The sequence below is a fragment of the Anopheles maculipalpis genome, chromosome 2RL (genome assembly GCF_943734695.1).
Source record: "Anopheles maculipalpis chromosome 2RL, idAnoMacuDA_375_x, whole genome shotgun sequence".
NCBI classification, from domain to species: domain Eukaryota; kingdom Metazoa; phylum Arthropoda; class Insecta; order Diptera; family Culicidae; genus Anopheles; species Anopheles maculipalpis.
In genome coordinates, this window is record NC_064871.1 from 9,466,467 (window position 1) to 9,488,133 (window position 21,667).

At 46.1% G+C, this 21,667-nt stretch overlaps 3 protein-coding genes across 3 annotated transcripts in view; 1 reads left to right on the plus strand and 2 right to left on the minus strand.

Annotated features, from left to right (window-relative positions):
• Nucleotides 1–21,667, minus strand: part of LOC126557240 (nicastrin) — a 380,964-nt gene that overhangs the window by 128,695 nt on the left and 230,602 nt on the right. The gene's annotated exons all lie outside the window — the stretch shown is intronic.
• Nucleotides 1,489–20,188, plus strand: LOC126556625 (uncharacterized). Its single transcript, XM_050212000.1, has 11 exons — nt 1,489–2,644; nt 6,527–7,495; nt 9,441–9,626; nt 10,257–10,427; nt 14,863–15,087; nt 15,210–15,416; nt 16,206–16,416; nt 16,512–16,644; nt 17,502–17,708; nt 17,782–18,068; nt 18,166–20,188. The coding sequence occupies exons 1-11, from the start codon at nt 1,489–1,491 to the stop codon at nt 20,186–20,188; spliced, it is 5,775 nt and encodes a 1,924-aa protein (XP_050067957.1).
• On the minus strand, nt 10,947–12,320 carry LOC126558204 (dynein axonemal assembly factor 4-like). The gene is made up of 2 exons (XM_050214172.1): nt 11,343–12,320; nt 10,947–11,195 (listed from the first exon to the last, which is right to left on the minus strand). The coding sequence occupies exons 1-2, from the start codon at nt 12,318–12,320 to the stop codon at nt 10,947–10,949; spliced, it is 1,227 nt and encodes a 408-aa protein (XP_050070129.1).

Genomic DNA, 21,667 nt, shown 5'->3' on the forward strand with positions numbered 1-21,667 from the left:
CAGAATGGATGGTTGTCCCCGGGGGAGCCTTTTACCTTCTCGATTGCTGGCTGTGGCGTGTGTAGCGTGGACCACTTTGGCACACAGAAGCTTCCCCTTAGGACACACGCGAAAACACTTCCAAGAAAAAAGGGGGCAAGAATCCCGAGAAGAATGGAGTTTTCCATTACACCGATGGTTCGGGAAAATTGCAACCACAAAATGTTTCGTTCCGTGGAATGATCTCTGTGGTGGAAGTTGTTTACTGTCAAAGAGATAAAAATTGTTAAAAAAGTATCATTTCATTGCAGCTTTTGTTTATTAGTGTGGCAGGTGTGTCATGGATAGGGGGGGGGGGGGGGGGACCTCTTAGGACATGCTTAAGCCGTAAATGATCATGCAAACAAAACAAAACAAAAAATGGTGACACTTTGTCTAGCAATCGTTCCCTAGTTCTCGATCGAAGAGGGTAAAGAAAAGTTTCGTAGTGAATTTTTTATATCGTCCGCTTCTTTTACGGAAATTATTCATTTTCAAACAAAGTTTCCGTTTTCTATTTATACGGCAAGTTCGCACTAAGAGGATTACACGCCGCGCCCAGTATGTCCCCAGTCCAGTGAGCACCTACTCCGACAGAGGATCCATTTTCCGTTCTTCGTCCCCATTATCTGGCAGATCTCTCTCCCCAGCACGGTGAAGGCTCGTTAGCCTCGCGTTTGGAGCTGTGGGAAAGCTTCGGGTTTCCGGATCCTTGCCTTTTTTTTTTTATTAAATGTTTCATTTTGTTTTTTCGCACCAACTCGTGGTCGTGGTCCGAACAGTTTGAATGAAAATTACTTCACGAGACACGCGAGAGGCGAGAAAAGTATATTCTCCGAGATCCCGGGAAAAAAGTTGTTTCTTGGCGCGCAGCGCAGAAGCGATTAGCCGATTTATCCGCTTTTCGCACAAGGGTTCTGGGTGTTTTTTTTTTTACTTTACGGGTGTTGGGGTTGTTCTTGAGGGGTTTTTTATGCGCTTTTCGTGTGCAATAAATTGCCACTGTATTGGAATCGATTTCGATTAAATGTTCGCAGAGTGGTTAGTTCGTGTGGAAGGAAGGAAACTGAATAGAAGTTTAATTATATATTTCTTGCACTTGAACGTTGATTAATACGTTGCCCATAAATAAAAGAGTGGCGGAAAAGTGATCTTTTTTTTTAATTGAACAAAAAATATGGCGAGAATTATTACAGAACTGTACGAAGTTATTTCAAGTGTACCTTAGAGTTCAGACAAAACAAAAAACCCCGAGATCCTTTATGGCAGATTGGTTTTTTCCCATCTCATCCAACGTTCCATGCTTTCTCGCTTTTCTCTCTTCCGGGGGCTTAAAATGTCCAATGCAGCCGAAACGATTTTCGGTGATATAGCAACGGATTTGTAATCCTTCATCATATTACATCCATTCCCTAGTAAACTAGAAAGCGGCTCAATGTGAAAAAAAAAACCAACAAAAAATCCACACAAATGGAGAACATTCGCAGTGCAGACAGTGAAACAAGCGTTCGGCACGTTTTCGGTTGTGAGGGTTTTGACAGCAGTGAGGCCATAGATGCATCGTTCCATCAGAACACGAGCACCCGGAACGGGCCAACAGCCGATGGATGTTACTTCAATGCCGTGTTCAACGACAGCAGCGAAACGTACGTGGATGAGGATGAAATCGTTTCAAGTCTCGGCACAACAACAGGTTCCGATCCGTCTACGGTCGTCAACAAACCATCATCGGCAACGGTACGGTTGACAGTTCCGGATGGATCGCAACCCTTCCGTCGAAGCCATTCGATGCGATCGTCCTTTAACTCGTTGCGTAGTTTGCGTACGAAGCTAAAGCCCAGTACAAACACATCCGGCAGCAGCGGTACGATAGGTGGTGCACACTGTCATCTGCCAACCGTCGGTGACCTGGCAAGATCTCCATCGGCCGGTAGCACGGCAAAGCAACGATCCAAACCCCGCACCAACGCTAGCAGCTCCAGCAGCTTACACTTTACGCGATCCACCAGCGATGATATGCGGCGAAGCTTACGAAACAAGCTGCACAAGCTTAAAATCACCTACAACGAGTTGCGTCGCCTTCAGACGAAAGTTCTGCAGGACAAACGCACCCTTGACGACGACGTACCGGAAAACATTCCTCCCAAAGCGGCTGCCCTGCTTATGGAAGGATTTTCCCGTACGAGCAGTGTTCAAAGTTCGTTGAAAGTTCACCGAAGGCAGCCACCAGCAGCAGCAGAAGCCAACACCTCCGTCACTGTGACGCGCGCTAGCTCGGTGCGGGTGAAAGCAGCACGTCCATCACCGCTGGTTTTTGCAAATTTTGACCACCGGGTAGAAAGTTTGGTGACAGCGGATCAGGGTACGAATTTAAAAGTGATCCGAAAGGCGAATCAGAAACAGGAAGCAGAAGAACCAACGCCAAACTTGGTAGTAATCGGTGGAAAAGCATCAGAGTCGTTGGTGGAGGGGCCAGAGAAGGAGCCGGACAAGGTGACGTCTGAAGTCGAAGTATCAAACCGACCGGTTGACCGGCAATCGGCATCACATGGACAACATCAGCCGCTTACCGTCACGAGGACGGCCACCATACGGAAAGGATCGGTGTGGGCGAACAATACGACCAGTAAGAGAAAACTTTTTGCACAAGCGTGTGTATGTTATCTGGGGTGGGATGGAACTGGGATGGAAAAAGTTTCCGGGATAACCGTGGGATGGGTTGCAAACAACTATTCAAATTTTGCCCGAGAGCTCAAGAACTGGCTAAAGTTGCACACGCAGCAGCAGCAGCAGCAGCAGCAAATTGCATCCGTATCCGATGATTCCTTCAGTGTTCCAATCTGAAGTGTCTGTAGGGCTCACAATACTTAAAGATATGGCGTAAAGTTGGCACAGTTTCTTCCATATGTCATGTGTGTGAGTGTGTTTGCATAGTGAGAAAATAATGTGCTCCACTTTCATTGCAACGTGTGTGTCGTTTGCATTTTTTGTTTTTCACAAGGAATTGCAACTTCAAAGTGTCGTCCAAGACCCTTTTAGCCTTTGATTTGAGTTAGGTACTGCTATTTCATTATCGTGATGGGTTACCATCACCCAGAAGACAATTCGTAACAATTGATCCTTGGTGTAAGCCGAGTATCGAATGAAAACAATTTGCCATCCGCCACTCGTTCAGTGGACAGCTGTGTGAGGACCACCTAACTGTCGAAGCTGATTACAAACTGGAACTGAGTTATTGATATAATACTGCGCCGACGAGCACAGCAGTGGTAGTAGTAGTAGTGGTACAATAACATACCACCCAATGACACTGGGGACCAAGGACTACGGTGTGTCCCACCACCACTACCACTAGTAGTACGTAATGGCGTAACTCCACATGGCGCCGTCTAGTGTTACAGCTTCCTTTCGAGCTTCCTCAGGTTTCCAAGTAGCGGAAATTGCAAGCAAAAGACAAAATAAAACGGGGAAACATTTTCACAATGCTCCCGAATGCGACGGAAAATGCATGACGATGCACCGAGCACTAGAGCGGTCGTGTGTGTGTGTGTGTGGCCGGAAGTTGTGCTACGCCCCTTTCTCACCCGTTCCGAGAGGCTCAGTGTACTCTCTTAAGCAAATAAAGCAAGTCAATGGGGTTTCTATTTTTAGTTTGGAAAATGTTTCCTCATCCGGTACTTGCTTTCTGGTGGACGACAGGCCATTGGGTCATCGTGGCTCTGGTTTTTTTTTTTTGCTTCACACCGGAAGGTTTTCCTTTAATAGGATCCTTTGCTTCATTCATTTTGTTTCTCGGAAAATTCGATTTGACACAAAACGGGAAAGAAAAAAAAAAGGACTGCAAAACGTAATACTAACCTACCGTTACCTACTTATTAACAGCAGCTGTTGGCTCGTTTTCAATTGATGAATGAGGGACATGATGGAACCTTTTCCGTTTATTTTGGGTGCTCCATGCTTTCGTTGTGCTGAAGTACTCTTTTGCGCACTCAAGAAGGTTGATTTAATTACACCAGCAACTTATTGGCGGAACGTATTGACACAGTTTCTAATTGAATTGTGACGAATGCTAATGAATTTGCGCTCGTTGGATGTCTTTGAACGAACGAACGAACGAACGAACGCCAGAAAGTATGCAATATGTTGTTTCAAGAATCAGTTTTCCGACAGGGACATGCGGATGGGTTGAATTATTTTGTCTTATCTAAACGTTTAGAGATGGAAGAGCTTATCAACTGATGGCACGTTTGAAGAAGACTCTCAGTAGATACGCTACCAGCAAAAGAACATCGAAAGTGAGCGACTAAAACCCCACCAAACGAGTAATTTTTGTTCCACAAATGCTTCGCATCAGTTTTTCACCACTAAGCCGCTTTGGGTTTTCCACGCCACGTGTCACGGCTGCTGCACGTTGCTTCGGTATCTGTCGATACCGAAGCAACGCCCCGCCCCGGGATTCGGGATCAACAGCTGATGAAGAGAAGACGGATATTTCTCATTCATCGTCAGCTGTCGATTTGTCCGTACCGTTGCCTGCTTTTTGTCATCCGTTTTCCAGCCTCTTGTACCTTCAAACCCATTACCACCAAAAGAGGGGGGGGGTCTGGGTGGGGGACTGTGGAGCAGAAAAAACGCGGTTAAAAGGATGCAATTTCATGGGTACTGAGGACCGATTCCGAGACAGTGAATGAAATGTGAGCAAAAAAAGACACTCGATGCTTCGAAATGGGGGATGCCTGCCAACGTGTACAATTCATCAGGATGAAATTATTTTTTCCAACCATCCTCCACGTGGCGGCAAAGTGCCAGTGGCAAACGGAAAGAGTGGAATCTTGCGCTTTCTCAGTATTTGCCATGCCCTAGCACCAGTGGTACAGTGTGGTGCGATAAAAATAGTAACATTCAAACACGCTGTGCTACACGCTTGAAGCTTGCCCTGTTTTTGTGTGTCCCTTTCGAAGGCGCTGAAGAAACCTGGAAAGTGGAAAACCTCTTGGCCACTTTCAGGCGGTGGTAAGCGGTGGTAGCGAAGCGGGGAAGACTTTTTCTTAGGTGTTTTGTTTCAATCTTCCTTTCTCTTGTTCCATGCAGTTCGTGAAGCATCCTTTCGTTGCTTGCTGTACTCGAGACACGAAACCTCCTTGCAAAAGAACTGACTCGCTGAGTTCAAGCAGTAGTATCCTTGCACAAAAAAGAAATGGCATCGAGGGCGGTTATTCCATTAGCACAGCTCTGGCAGCAGAGCCAGTAGGTGGCAATGGTTTCAACCAACAGGCGAAAAGGATTGTTTCTTCTATCAACATGAAGCTTTAGAGAGATAGAAAGGGCCAGCTTGAGAGTGACGGAGACAGAGGATATGCTTTAAAAATATTAAATTTCCTTCGTACGAACGAATGAGTTACAAACCCAACCATTGCACGTCCCAACAGGGGGCAAGAGCAGTCCTATAGGTTAGCAGCATCAGCCAGAGCGTCCATCGGCATCCAGTTCGCTAATGAATGACGATACATTAAGCTCCTTTTTGCTTGATGAAAGCCGTTTCGCCATTCCATTCCGAGAGGAATAAATCGTCCGGCAACTCTCCTGCCGCAGGGTGCAGTTACGGGGTTAGTGCAATAGCAAGGATGTAGCTACCATCTGGATGCATCCTGCTGCCGGTGTGTGGAGCATAAGCGCAGAACTGCACCAGCTCTCCGAACAATAAATGCTTCAGATTAACATCATTCAAAGAACCGGGCGTGTCGTGTCAGTCTGGTGGTCTGGTATTCTCTCACCGACACAAGGCCGTTGAATGCAATGGAGAAAGATCACGTCCAACCGGGAGACCGGATCAACCGGTCCATTCATTAGTGCTAAGGTGTTGGAGCAAAACTGTGGAGCAGAAAAAGCGTCCGCTTTCTTGTGTGCACATTAAACGATTCACCTATTTTACGTCTGTCGCGTATCATCATCGTAAGTGAATGGGACCATAGAGCTTCCTGCGTACCAGACGCACACCGGCGCCGACAGGAAGGCGGTTGGGACATGAGACATCACCTAAAAATAAATTGAGAGCAATTTACAACCATTTCAACAGCTTGTGTTTGCTAGCAAAACGTGTGTCCTTGATGGAGGTGGCAGTTTGAAGTTTTCTACAAGAAAGATCCATCTAGCAAAACTGCTATAAGGAACCATTTTGTTTGCGGCTTCTAGGCACGTTTCACCTGGGTTCCACCATCTTGAAGAAAGTTGAAAGTTGTATCCTGTATATGTGCAATTAATTTGTTTTTATGGGAGAAGCATTGTTATAACAGTTTTTTCTTCCTTTTGCAATATATTTTTTTATCGTTTTATTATCTTCTCGGGGATGATTATTATTTTCTTTATGAGCTTATTTCATATACTTTCTACTGTTTATTACATTTGATTGATTTTGTTTTATTTTTATTATATCGTTTTTTTCTCTCTTTTCTTTTCTTTCTTTTTTTTTTCTTTCGTTTCCATATTTTTGTCCTGCGGTCCTGTGCAGAAATCAGTCTTCCCGAGCTGGTCACACGATCACTCTCGAATCTCGAGCTGCCAAGTTGTCGCGTGCCCTGTCCCAGCATTATACCACGGCCGGCCGAAGCGTCACCGAACCACAAATCGGCCGCCAGCTCCAGCTGTTCGCTGTCCACGATCGAAACGCAAACGGTAACCGCATCGGTTCAATCGCTGCCCATCACAATCGCCACCACCAATCCGACCACCAGTACCGTTTCGTTGACGTACGAAGATGAGTTATCCCGCAGCCCGGGCCGAAGGAAACCCCGTAACTCACCGCTCGGTTCCCTGCTGGCTGCGGTCACCTCACCCGTACTGAGCCGTATCTCTAGCGCCAGCTCACCCAACCTTTCCAGCAGCTGCTCTACATCGTCCGGCAGCCGAATGGAGTACCTGCTACCCCACCAGCAGCATCCACCGGGTGCGGGTGCTGGATCAGCCACGGCACAACAGCAACAAATTCTACCCAAACATCGGCAACATTCGCCGAAGATTATTAAGAAAACACGCCACCTTTCAACCAGCTCGGTCGAGGAGACGGATGCGTGCGAGCTGAGGGGTAGTGGGGGCAAGAGCAGCCGCCACCACACGGTTAGCCAAGCCCATGCGGAAGCGGAACGTAATGCACGCAATGCGCAACACTTGCTGCTACGTTCAAATCGGCTCACCGTCAGCGATAATCATAATTTAAGTAACATTGGTGGAAACAATGGTACCGCAATCACCACCAGCACCAGTACAACCAACTCGGTCGACGTTTTGGCGGTACATAATGCGAAAAGTGTTTCCCCCTTGCCAGCGTATCAGCATCAGTATCAGCTTCAGCACCAACAATCCGGACCACCACCACCACCACCTTCCTACTGGAAGCAAAAGAAGCTACCGAACAAGAAACAGCACAAGCAGATGCAGGCACAGCTAGAAAAAGTGAACCAAATTAACATTCATCTACACGGTAGGAACCCGCTTCCGGACTTTTATTTGTAACAATAACCCTGTCACGGGTAACCAGAAAAAAAAATATTTTAGGTAGCCGAGTTTCCCCGGTAGGTCGGTTGCTTTCGAGGCCTTCGAATAAAAAAAAAATAATAATTCAATATCGATGCAATATTCTGTTGAAATTGAAGTTAACTTTACTATTCTTTTTATGTCTGTAAATATGTCACATCATCCCTAAATAATGTTGCAAGTTATGATTGCTCAAAGTTAACTTTTTTCAACAAAAAACTTAAAAAATATCATAATCATTGTTAGGAGAATATTGTGAAGCACCTAAATATTTATTTTCTAACGTTTTTTTATTATTCTTTGGTTAAAAAACCTTATGAACTTTGCGATATCATGACATGAAATATATTTAAAATCAAGAGATTTAAATTTAATTTATAATAACGTATGGGAAGTAGAAGAAGAGCTCTCCTAAATTTCATCACAATATTGCTTCGATATTGGATTATTGGATTACGTATTGAAAAAATTATTGGCCTCAAACGTGGCTGCTTATCCCCAGAGGGCCCGGTTGCCTGGAATAAGGATTATTGGATATAATAATTCTGAAAAACAGATTTATTCATTTTCATAAAAATTGAAGACAATTTTCTGAGAAAAATCTCACTGTAGTTTACCGATTTTTTGCAATCGGCGAAATAAGCCAACATAATCGTTTTGACCACCGTTGGAAAACGGATAGAATATAAGAGACGGAAAGTACGGGAAATTCAAAGTTTGCGTGCGTTAGAATATTTAGTTCAATTTGTTGTGTACATGACGCCTTATCATTATCCCGATATCATGTTTGTCTAGTAGGGTGATATTATTTACTCTAACAATTATTAGCTACAGAACGTCAACTTGCGTCTACCCACGTGATCCCCCGACACTTTACCTTCAATTTCTTTTCGGAGCAGCGGGTAACTGTCCTCCCATTTTGGGGTTCATCATAAATCGTCTCAATTAAACAGGCGATTGTGTGTATGTGTGTGTGGGAGTGACAAAAGCACGTTTAAATCGCATCGCATTCATTAAACACCGAACGATTGCACGCACCATCGAGTGTATCAATATGCGTAACGTTCATCACTTATGCATGCGCAATTATCACGATTGCCTTCGGGTGGTTATGCCGTTGTAGTGTAGTACAGAGAGAGGAGAGCGACGTGTTCAGTTGCATAAATCATTATCCCCACTGTCTGAACGAAATCCATGCCATGCCAGCCAAAAGCCCCAGGATCAAATCTAACCAAATGGGACAGCTGTCATATTAGATGCAGCGTGTTTCGGTCATTTAATCGCGTTTCTGCTGGGAAGAGGAATATAAATATGTTTTTCAAAATACAACAAAACGCCTCTGTTTTGCAATGCAGGGACATCATCATCATCAGCGTACTCCTCACAGCCACAAATTTTATGCTACGCGTGGGAGCAATGGCTAATGGCGCGCTTGTACCAATCAATTATTTTCGTAATGTTGCGGTAAACCAACAGCCTGTGTGTAATCCGGTGTGGTAGTGGTTTTAAATTTGAAAATCTTTTTGGGGCTGCAATTGTATAAATGGGTACACTTAAAATGTTCGGATTTGGTAGTGAAAGTTTGCTCGTAACGCATTTGTTACGACAAATCGCCGATAGTGGAATTGATACGCAATTAAAAGCAGCATTAGCAATTATTTGATAATTTACATAATGTATCTAATTTGCATTGAAATTGAGCGAGCGAGGAAACACTGACGTTACACGAGTTTTATTACAAATATAGTCGATTGATAATGAATGTATGAGCAAATTTTGAAACTCCTTGGTGCTAGTGCCATTTGTGTGAGCCCTTAAACAGGAGCGGTGTTAGGACACAACAAAACCAACATATTTTTTAATACATCACATTAATGCTCCACTCTTTGCAGCACTGTTTTCCGCCGTCGAGCATGGCCACCTGGAAAAAGCACGCACCATCCTGGAAAGCACGGACGTGGACGTTAACAGTCTCAACAGCGACGGTCTCACGCCGCTGGACGTGGCCGTGCTTAGCAATAATCGTTCGATGACTAAAATGTTGCTCCAGCAGGGCGCCATCGAGAATGCACATTCTGGTAGGTATCATCAGCAAGTGCATCGACCACGTTGAGTACACTTTGCACTCGCCGTCTTCGTCGGTTATACATCCGGTTTGTACTGGGACCGCTGACCCATTGACGTCTTACCAAACGAAACAACAGGACGACCTTCAAGGTTACCGGAAGAAAAAATCTTTTTTTTTTTTGTAAAGCGGTGTATTTATATATTTTTAGTACCTTAACTCGCAACGAATGACGCGGCAATCTGGACTATAATGTAGGAAAAGTGCCACTTTGACACTTCCAGCACATGTAACAGTTCCGCTACCGCGTGGCAGCTTGACTTTTAATTATTCTTTGTAATTAAACCCCCTGTATCGCCGAGAGTAGGTGGTCGGTGGATGGCCAAGAAATACCAGGAACACATATTTTATGTTATCACAACGCAGACACATCCACACGCGTAGTTCAAGTACTTGGTCACGCATGCACAACATTCGTCTAAAAATAGCTCCGGACCTACGGAAGACCTTCTGTTTTCGCCGATTGTCCTCGCGCCGAACACCGTTGACCAAACCCAGTTCTCAAAAGATTACACGACACGGCCCTCGGACGCTGTTGAGTGTCACCTTTTGCTAACGAAATCACCTTGTCTCTTCCAATTAGTGCACGCGGCCAACAGCAACATGGGACTGCATCTGAACAATCTTCTCGGCGAGGCCGAAGCGACCGTACACGAGCTGGGAAACTTTGACGGCAATCAGCCGGGCATGGTAGGCAGCGAGCGGACCGGATCTGGGGCCAATGCCGGCAAAACTACCTTCTCGAACATCATCGGTAAGTGTGAAGGGGAATGGGAATGCACAGGAAGGAGGGGGTAGGACGTCGCAACGTTTGATGTTCATTATGAGGTTCATTGCGCACGCCATACAGATTTGTCGGGCCATCGCGAACACAACTTAACCTTTGAGATTTGATAAGATTATGGCAGCAGGACGCTATTGCTAGGGGTTGTCCTTTTTTGATGTAATGCGACAAGCATTAGGGTGTAGTAATAAGACGTAGGTTGAAGATTGTGAAGAATAAGAATAAGAATAGGTTGAAGTTATCGCGTGCTACTGTCAAGTGGATCGTTTTTCTTTCGGTGGTTAAGGTTTGGTTGACGGCTCGTTTTAAGTTCAACGGGGAGGATATGCTTTAATGGTTGACAATTAAGCTAGACAACAAGGGGCACAGTTCTTTGAAGATGTAAGTGTGGTCATCGCTGCTTTGACATTCGATACTATTTTTAATCGTCTGTTTAACGAACCTCCAATAACTTATATTTACCAATATCTGCTTCACCCTGTCACGTGCTTATTCATCCGATTCTGAGTCCTCCTCAGCCCGCTCGTCCAGAACACGCCTCAAACGGTCCACCTCGGTCCGAAGACTTCCCTCCTCCGGATCGAGCCGACTGGCAGCCACCATTTCGTCGTATCCTTGCTGAAGAAATCCTAGCTTCACAAGTGCGGCTGCTCGCCGGGCAAGGCAAGCTACCCGTGCCTTACGATTCGCTTCAACCGGCGGTTGCAAAAGTTGCAACGCTGTTGAGCAATCTTCTGCCTATATGAGCGCACAAAAGAGAGCAGAAAAAAGTATCGTTAGCCAAAAGAAAAATCCGTCTTTTTGAAAGTTTATGCCCTTGCGCGCTCTCTCTCCTTCTCGATTGTCGCAAGGAAACATCGGCGGGCTGGTCGGTCGGACACGTACGCAGCGTTGATAATTTTCGAGCGCCAAGTGTGCAGCGGACCGGTTTAGGAACAGCGCATAGTAATCCTTCGTAAGCCGTATCCCGGCACTGTACGCCGAAATGGCGGCCAGAAAGTTTTTCTGCTGGAAAAACGTATCGCCTCGCTGCTTGAGCCACTCGGGATTACGCTCGTCCGGACGGAGGTCGTCGTCGGCGAAGCCTACCGAACGGCGGGCGGCGGCCTGCTTGCGGGTCCACTCCTGTTCGGCCTGTTCCATCGATTCACGCTTCGGTGTTACAAAAGTTCGATCGCTGAACGTTACCTCGAGCGTGCCGGAACGACGCACTGCCGGCGGTGATTGAGGTGCACCGGGGACAACATTGGGTGCTGCAGGTAAAACAGGGCGAATGGTGGATGAACTTTTCTGCTCAGTTGGTACATTTTTTGAAGGATCTGGACGATACTCCTTTACCATTGCCAGTTCCATTCGCTTCAGTTCCCGCTGCGCTGACTCTTCCAGCAGCGTATCGATGGCGGTACGGTCGTTCCGTTCCCGTTCGATTTGACGATGTATTTCTTCCTTCTTTTTACGATCCTTTTCCACCGCCCGTTCCTTGGCCCGTTCCTCCAGATGCTTCTGGTGCTGCGCTAGATAGCGTTCCTTGAGGGTGACCCTTTCCGCTCGCGGTACATCCAACTCGACCGCATCCCAACGCAGGGTTGGATCTCGCTTGACCAGCTCGAATACTACCTCATGCTCTAGGATGCTACAGTGGCTCGCGTCAGGATCGATCGGATGACACAGGAACAATTCCCAGTAGTGTGGTGAACGCGATATTTTCAGGAACTGTTCCGTTGTGAAGATGTCATCCGGTTGCAAACGATTTCCGGGAAACGGTACGCGTAGCACAATGTCGGATGATTGGCCATCAGCGGCAGTATCTTCGGAGCTATTGGATTTCTGCTGCCAGGTGTAATTTTTCGGTATCAATGGCATGGTGCGCCAGCTTTCGGTACTAACGGTGTACGTTGACTGTTCTATCAACAACGGGGGCAGTACACGGTTGCTGGGGTAACACAACGAAGAGTTAATTGTTTTATGTCGTCGTACCGAAAAAATCCTTGCACAACGTTAGCTCTACTAGCGACATCTAGGTGTGAGTTGGAGCAACACATTTGAATTCACAGGAGTTCCTCATGGTAGTCCCAAAACAAATATTGCTGCTTTTAAACAATATAGTGACACCACAGCACCAGGCGAAACGTGTAAAAGCCTCTCCCGGTTAGTCCATTTATCTGTGCGAAGAAGTTATTTTAAATTCACACATTGTTCTGCAGGTCGAGAAGTCGAGAAGTTTTGCTTCTCCAAAGATGAAATTACTTCGTTGGTCACGGATGTTTCGTTAGAAGTTGCACGCTAAAAGCAACCCAAAATACATTGTACTGATTTGTTTTACAAAAACAGCTTGCTCGTTGGAGGACCCCAAAAAAGGCTGGGGAATTGCTGCCGCCCCATGTAGTGTAGTGTACCACACCAAATTAACACGGAGCCCCCTCTGTCATCTGCTCTGCACGTTCGGTGAGTGGTTTGTGTTGCTTACCGGTGTTTTTTTGCGTGCGAAAGATGTGTTCCACCGTGTGCACAGACTGGACACCGTAACATAACTACCTTATTTCTCAACTTGTGCTCTTCTCGCAGTATTTACAAACTTCAAGAAGACGAGCAGAAATACAGGCAGCAAAGCAAGAAAAAGACCCAGAGCCAAATGTAATGAACTAAATAAGTTGTAACGCCACTCCGCCCTTCCGACGCGTACTCAACGTCCTGTAACGATGGGCAAGCATAGTTTGTGTGAAGAACTTTGCAATTGCAATTCCATGGGAGGGAGAGGTTCACGTTCAAAGTTAAAACGGACCATCTTTTTTGGGAGTTGCCAGAAAGGACCCCACCCCCAAACATCAACTCGGTTTTGCTCGGTCTGACTTTTCTAGTGCCGTTTTAATTTGGTATGGGTTATAATGCTCTTTTGTTGTTTGGAGATTGAGTTGAAAGTTTCATAAATTGTACCACCCCAGTCCAGTCCGCTGTTCCTCCTTAATGTGTCACATCTAGCCCCTTGTGTTGCCGGATATTTCTCAGGTTGATGTATTACAACGCCCTTCACGAGTTAGTTCGTTATTTATGTAACACGAAACTCATACGCGTCAACCCTGGCAGGCATTATTGACACGTTGCGGTAATATTCCGGACACGGAGTATGGTAAGCAATTGGTCGTTATCGTATCGGAATTATGATGACGTTGAGCTGCTATACAATCAACTTCCCCCACTTGTCAAGTTGGGGCTCACGTATAGGGCGAAAATGCGAGAATTCTTGACAAAGGTTAGAAGTAGAAGTGTACCTCCTAAAATTGTATTAGAACTGTTTTTCGGAATGCGTTCCGACGTGACCACCAATGACACATCATGCTAGGGCGAGAAGTCACAACACGTCTCGGTGGGACACTTTGATCGACATCAATCAAGTTCAATTATTATAAGAACGTCCATTTCTCTAAATTGTCTCCCACAGACTTCGAAAGTATTGCAACAGATATTCTCTTCCTCTTGGGGCTTAACGACTAGGTCTAGGTCACGCTGGCCATATAATGACTTAGTAAGACTCGTTGATACCACGTAGTTGGATAGTAAGTCCTCATCTACAGGGGAACGGGTATCCGCCGGATGGGATTTGAACCCCGGCGGTCCTAGCGTGTGAAGACCGGCGCCGCTATCACCTCCATCAACGGACCGCCCAATCAATCAGCAGATAAAATACCGATAAAACTCATCCCACACTTGTTATCGTACAATATATTGAATCCTCTTGCTTCTCACTGATTGCATCGCGGGCAATGGAGCAGAAGAAATCTTTTCTCCGCGTTGCATAAAATATGCATCAAGCATATCAATTCCAAGCTCTGCCACGATTGCTCCTTTGGGCACCATTCCAGTTCCGCCTTGCTGCGCCCCATTTAAACACGCGAATAATCACATTACAGTGAGAAAATCTATTTCACCATCATTCCGGTGTTACCGTTGGTTGGTGGCTTCGGTATGCAGTTTCCCCAGGACTAGAAGAGGTAATTCAATGCGCTTGGTCTCTCGGTTCCACACTTTCGAAACCGGAGCCATGTTCTGTGATTAAAAAACTGCGCAACTTGAACAAGATGGAGATGGCGAATCTTCAAAAGCGGCGAGCTCGTTCTGGAAAATCTTTCGTAATAGGGTTATTTGTTGGAAGCCGTAGGGAAACCCGATCCCGATTGAAATGCTTTTCAATGTCAATTGTAGGAGAAAGAGATTTCTTTTTCAAAAGAAGTTTTTTTTATAAACGTTTTCTTTCGTCTTTGAATGCATCTCATTGAACTAACATGCATCAATTTGATTTCCATTTAAGAGTAAAGCTCCTATTTACTATTTAATGTTTTATTCCTTCCCCACAACAAGTCAGTGCACTCATCTTTCTCAATCTTTCTGCACCAATTCGTACTTGCAGGCAGCAGCGGTCCCTCGGTTACCAGCTGTACCGGGAGTGAAATCGACAAGCAGGTGGGTCTGTGGGAACGGCGCGTCAAAGGACTCCGGCGGATGATACTCGGCTGGGACCAAACGAAACCGCCCGATGTACCGAACCGTATCGACATCGACGTGACCGGCTGCAGTGCGGTTAGCTTGCGGTTGTACGAACCGCTCGAAGGTGCCATAACTACCAAATTCAAAGGTGTGTGTTAAATGGAGGGGCCACGAAAACCCTATTTTCGTGTGCAACGCTGCATACTGATACCGTAATAATCACGATATAAAACACACCATATCTTATTTGGCTCGTTTTCTCGGTTGCAGTGCAATGGTCATCACGATCGGATTTTAGCAACGTCGTCGGTGAACGTGAAATCAGCGAATGGTGCAGCTTCCATGGGTGTATGGGTGCGGTCTGCAATCTGAACGAGCTGATCCAGGGCCGGCGATACTTCTTCCGAGCGTGTGCCGGCAACGTGAAGGGCTGGGGACCGTACAAACTATCCGTCCCGAATTGTGTCGTACCATCGAGTAAGAGCAGCTAGCGAGTAGGAGTATTTACAGATAATCACGGAGATGGTGCTACCGACCATTTACTTTGCTTGCCCTGAACGATATGGAACGCTCTATATCGAACGGAGTTGAATGTTTACAAGGGATAAAAGCTTCTACTGTGATTGAAAAACAGCTTCCCAACCATAACGAATAATTACTGAAAGGACGATTCGCGCGCCATAGCGAAGCTAAGGTTAAGAGCGCTTTTATTGCTTTCGCGACCGCGCGCTGACCGAATCAGAGCAGTTAGTTTGTTCGCAACACTTATCTTTTCGGTCCAAAAACTGCACAACTTCGTGTTGGTTCTCGTTTGAAATCATACACACACAGAACAGAGGTTCATGGCTACCGCGGTGTTCATTTCCCGTGGGACAAATGAATAGACCGCCTGGTGTCGTTGCCCGTCCATGTACGGACTTCGGTCCTTTTAGTACACCTTCCATTTCGTTGGAATCATGACGGCCTGTTATGCTATCGTCCTCCCAACTGGTCTTTATCAAAGGATGTTTTCGTGCTTTCGAGATGAACGCTACTACCAAGGAAGGATGTGCTAAAAGTGTCGGCCACATAGGACACTCATGGGAAAATGAAAGTGTAACGTACGATGCGTTGTTGCCCGAAACCCCACTTGTCCGGGGTTTGCCGGTTGCCGGGGTGTTGCACTGTAAATTGCCTGTAGCGTGTACCCTCGGGTGTCCATAATTCTCTTCGGTCCCTATCTTACCACTCCCTCTAACACCTTTCTTTCTCTCGCATCCGTCGCAGGCTGGCGTGACGTGGAGGGCCGGGACAATCGATTCGCTGGCAAACAGCGCAATCTGGACGAGCTGTTCAACGCCGTCCGCCTAGCACGGCCCGACGATGCATCCGAGATAGCGCTCGACGGTGGGCAGCAGCAGAAGCGGGCGACGAAAAAGAAAACCACCATCAAGCAACTGTTTTCGGCAGCGTCCAAATTTCAGAAAAATCTCAAACGGTAAGTTGCCGGCTTGTCCAATTCCAACCACCCACCCTTTAGACATTCGTTCAATATTAAAACGCGCACACCACCATTTTCCTTTCATTGTGTAGGGGCATTTACTTAGCCTGCGTCCTGTACCATGAGGATAAGCTATTGCTCACGAACGAAGACTTCGTACCGGTAATTGAGATTGATGAAACCTTCACCAGCAATCTGCACACGGACTTCTACTGGCTGATGAAGGTGAGTGAGATGCGTGGACGACACTCCGGTGGGAGGGAAGCAACGAGCTAAATCAGTAAAAATTACGAATCCGTCCGAATGCGTCGTGTGGACCCCGTGAGAGGTCCCCATGCGACTGACATTTACAGCCGGCGCGCCTAGAGAGTGGTACAAAATTTTATTTATTCATTCCATGTTGGGCAAAGCTATTTGTTGGCCGCGCTGTTCCTAAAAACACTGGGAGTGATTTTTATGTCCGGTAACCGTTTTTCTTCTGAAGGGTTTTTTTCACACGCATTTCGTAATGCGTGTATGTGTTTGGACAATTTGATATAACCTTTTAGGACGTATTCGTCTAAACGGTTTGTATTGCATTTCACTGTCATGGAAAACATGACAAGGAAAAATTGTTATTGACAACGGAATGCACTTGGAGATGGACACGCTATATGGTTCAAATTGGTTGCAATGATGATCCATCTGAGGGAACACTGCTTTCTCGGTTTCTTGGTTTTATTACATATCAAGGGTAAAATATCTATAAGTGTTATTAGAGTTTTGCACTAAATTGTTAGACGAACATCACACAGATTATGTGTTCGAATCTAATCCGGATTTATAACTAACATTCGTGGGGTAACAGCGGCGCAGGTCTTCATACGGTAGGGCCGGGGTTTATATCCCATCCGGACCCCATATGCGTTATGCGCTATGTCTTAGGTTTACAACTCCGATGACCACTGCAAGAACTAATGACCACTGCAATAATCTGAAGTATCAGACAAAAAATGTTTAAAGAAGTGAACAATGTTTCACAAAAGTGCAAACCAATGTGCCAATATTAATAACATTATTATTCCTTTACCTCATGCGCTCAGGTTGCCTGCACATGGGACGATGTGAAGTTGTTGCGAATGGACATGGAACGTAACGCATCGTCGGCGATACATTTCCGCACGAAATTGTTGTCTGCCGCCTGCCAGATGCAATCTTCCTTATCGATTACCGATCTGGGACAGCTGTTTTATCGCCCGCTACGAGACGTGCACGGTACGGTGGTGCTATCCTGTGTAAACTGTATTAAGGTAGGCCTATATATAGCGCTTGAATTGGATCCTTTACAAATTAAACATTAACCGAAAAATTCCCAAAAAACAGAGTCCCAAAGCGGTATCGGTGCTAAACTCGCGGTGGATACAGCTAAACAAAATCCACAAAAAGCTCGCCCTCTCGACGGAGGACAGCAGTATCAACGAAATTCTAATGAACTCCATCCAGGAACAGATCAACTATCATCAGGTCTCGAACATCCGTCTTTCCCGTGGTCTGTACGTAGGCTATCTAAAGATGCAAAGCTCGGTAGACGTCATCCAGGTAGTAGTACCGGTCAAGGCACCGAACGTGCTGCCGCACTGTAAAATTCGTGACAATCCCCACGTGTCGGCGTAAGTATAATAAGATTTCCTATCGCCGCGCAACCTTCATTCAAAATAACCGATTTTGCGATTCTTTTCTTTTTTTTCTTGTGTTTCTCGATGCTAGCGAGGAATGGGAATTGATAAAGCAGCACAAACCTTCCAGCATTTTAGAATTTCGACCAAAAAATCAAGGCCCTACCGAGGTTCAGCTACACTTCCTGGAAATGCTCACCAAAGCCGTCCACAATCTGTTCCAGTACATGGACATCCCGGTCGATGTGGCGGTCGCCCACCGGCTATACGATGTGGAGGTGATCGAGCTGAACGCGGACGTAAGCTTTCTGATCATTTGTCCACCGGCGGAAAGTAGCTGTGCCGTGCCGGGCCAGAAAGAAAGCTTGCTGCAGCGGGGCGATCTGTTCTCGATGCCAATACAGGCGTTCGAAATGATCCATCTAAAAACGTACCAGAGTAGCATCATACAGAAATACTCGCGCTTGTCCTGCATTCTTGAGCTCGATACGATGCTGGCAAATCATTTGCATCGGGAAGCATTTAGCAGTTCGGAGCTTCAGAAGGCGAAAGATCGGTTGGCAAAGTTGCAAGAGCTTTCGGGTGGTTTAAACACAATCTGGAAAGGTGTTCGATGGTTGATGGACGTGATCGGTTATGCGCGGGATCGTGCCAATATGCCAGAGCTCAACATGAAACAGATACTGGATTACAAGACTACGTATTTTGGCAAGCTGCCGAAGGGTGGTAACGGTGATAAGAAAAAGGGTGGCAGCGAATCGCAACTCCTTCATCCGCCTGGTACAGCTCCACCGGGTGCGAACAGTTTCCACAAGAGTAGTCCGGGTCGAGGGTCATGGCCCGGTCCGGCGGTAGAGAATACGCTAGGGCATAATGGTCTGCTGGATGCGGAACACTCCAAGTCCGAGCAACTGCTGAAGTACAACAGTGCCCGGTTTCTGAACGTTAGTCAGGCCGGTTCGCGCAAGAACAGTGCCGATTCGAACTCGGTCGCCACCCACAGTAGCTACTACTCGGTGACGGGCGTAGAGCCGGAGAAGGAATTTGTAGTAATGCCACGGTTGCCTCCGTCACGATCGGAAGACACGCTCAACAGTTCATCGCATCATCATGGAGGCGAAGCAAAGCATCCCGGGGGAACGGTCGGAATGGGCGTTGGGAGCAAAAAACGACCACCTACCATCTACTCCAGCTATTCGGCAACGTCCAGCCCGTTGCTTAACGTCCGCTCACCGTTTCTAGTGCCGATGGTACCGACCTCCAGCCCGGTAAATCTCGCCACGAAGATAACGGTTCCGGTAGAAGATATTGAAAACTCCAACAAACAGATGGCCAGTATGGGAGGGCAACAATCGGCACCCTTAACCACCGTAGCTGGTGTTACTGTACCGTTTAAATTGATGGCAAAAAAGTCACGTGACCAAGCACTAAAAGCAATCAATTTTATTGAACGAGAGCAACAGCAAGAGATGGAAATATTCGAGGAAACTAAACCCATCCTCACGACGACGTACCTTAAGCCAACGCTAGCAGCCCTCCAGAACGAAGCCAAATCCTACCAAAAGCCGGAAGTGGTAGAATCTCGTGAGCCGGTAACGGTTCCAGGGCAGGAAGCACCACCCCCAACACCAAGTTCCGTTGCCATCCAGGTGGAACAAACGTTACCGGTTAGCAGCAGCACCACCACCGCAAGCGAACCAGAACCAAGCGGCGCCTCGGAACCGACCACCGATGCAGCAACCGGTGGAACCGTAGCAAACGCTACCAGCATCCTACAGGTGTACGCAGCGTACGAAACCGGTTTACCGAGCGGAACCTCCCTAAAACTTCGCGTTACACCCAAAACGAGTGCACGCGAAGTGATCGATCTGGTCGTAAAGCAGCTCAACATGGCGGTCGTATTGAAGGGTCGCGAAGGACCAATCTACACACCGGAACGGTTGGACAATTTCTGTCTCGTGGCAGTGATCGGTGCACGGGAACGCTGTCTGCGTGACGATTTTCGACCACTGCAGCTTCAAAATCCATGGCGCAAGGGTCGGCTTTACGTGCGCCAGAAGCACGATCTGTTGGCAGCGATCGAACATTCCAATCGGGATACGGCGGACATTTAAAATTGAGTCGCTCAGGCAGGGGGGAAAGGGGGACTTTGTGATACGAGTACGATTTGACGAAAGCTTTTCTCGATTCGTGTAGTTGTTGTTTCAAATTTTGTTATGCCCTTTCCCGCGGTAGTTTAGTGACTCACACGCACAGGTGCAAGAAGTGCCGGAAAGGTACGTGGCGGATTTGTTTTGTAAATTATTTGCACAGTTCTGTACATTTTGTAAAACTTATCTATAATGTACTAGGGGGCGTTGGGCAGTGATCGTAAGATAGGAACAGGAACGCCAGTAAGACGATCGTTTAGGGGCTGTTTTTACTAACCGGACGGGGTTGATGAGGATGATAGAAATAAGAAACAAAAGGACAATTGTTTTGTAGTTATGAATAGGAGGAACAAAATAGCAGCACGTGTTTCACCGCGAGAGTGTGTGTGTCTTAAGCTTCAAACGATACACACTGTAAAACTATAAATCGAGCAAACTGTCAAGGAAACCAAATACCAAAAAAATACAAACACACTCTCACAAACCCTTTACATGACCGATTACGCAGATCTCTGAAGATGGGCGAGTTTAAAAAATGCATTAGAAAGGAATTAATAGGAATCAGTAATATTTAATTCGTAGTTCGGAGCGGTTCGGGCGTTTGAAATAGCTGTATCCTCCGGATCTGAAAAAAGAAATCCACAAGCATGCATGCAACAACAAACCTAACATAGGGCGTATAAAACCGTTTTGTACGTTTCCTTAGCGGGAAACTCAAATCAATTACTCTCAATGGGAAAGATGATAGATGATTTTTTCAATTTTTATTTTACCCATTTTATACGGAGAGTGATCAACTAGTATTAGCAGTGGTGTGGACGAATGTAACTAGACTAGAAAGTGTATTATACATGTATGAAACTATTAGTGAAAAAGAATTGGGCGGGTGCGCGTAAGTTTACAATCCCGTAAACTATAATTGCCAGTGAATTGTAGGAGAAAACTAAACAAAAAAGGAAGGTAGTGCTGCAAAAACATCCTATTTTTCATACGAATATACGTTAGAGAGTGTGCAAATGAATATCCGAGCATTATCAGCACAGTGTCAGTAAGATTTGTTTTAATTTATCACTCACAAGAGGCCGTCTATAAATTATGTACCGTTAAAATCTGGATTTTCATGGGTATAGAGCGTTACGTAATTTATAGACATCTCCCCAAGAGTTTATCGATCTCACATTCTAAATCAATGTTTGCAATAGAAAGTTTTAAAAGTGTAGCGAGTTTTTAGTACCTTACCGAACAAAAAGCTGAGACCAGATAGAAAAGAAACCAAACACCTGGAACATTCTAATCCTCCCGTTATACCAATAGTATCGAGCTTAGTGTATTGGACCACCAACAGGAAACACACCACTTCTGGATACTTCCAGGGACCTTTTGGGGGTTGTCCATAACTTTATCCTTTTTGAGTTACGACCACTAGCATAAAGGGCAGATATA

What these genes read in the sequence shown, in the direction of transcription:
- LOC126558204 (XM_050214172.1), bottom strand. Translation starts at nt 12,320, where the DNA reads ATGCCATTGATACCGAAAAATTACACCTGGCAGCAGAAATCCAATAGC. An exon ending in TCGAAAATTATCAACGCTGC is followed by an intron (nt 11,196 to 11,342) that starts GTACGTGTCCGA and finishes GCGCTCATATAG; the next exon opens with GCAGAAGATTGCTCAACAGC.
- LOC126556625 (XM_050212000.1), top strand. Translation starts at nt 1,489, where the DNA reads ATGGAGAACATTCGCAGTGCAGACAGTGAAACAAGCGTTCGGCACGTT. An exon ending in CATCGAGAATGCACATTCTG is followed by an intron (nt 9,627 to 10,256) that starts GTAGGTATCATC and finishes TCTTCCAATTAG; the next exon opens with TGCACGCGGCCAACAGCAAC. An exon ending in GAATTGTGTCGTACCATCGA is followed by an intron (nt 15,417 to 16,205) that starts GTAAGAGCAGCT and finishes CATCCGTCGCAG; the next exon opens with GCTGGCGTGACGTGGAGGGC.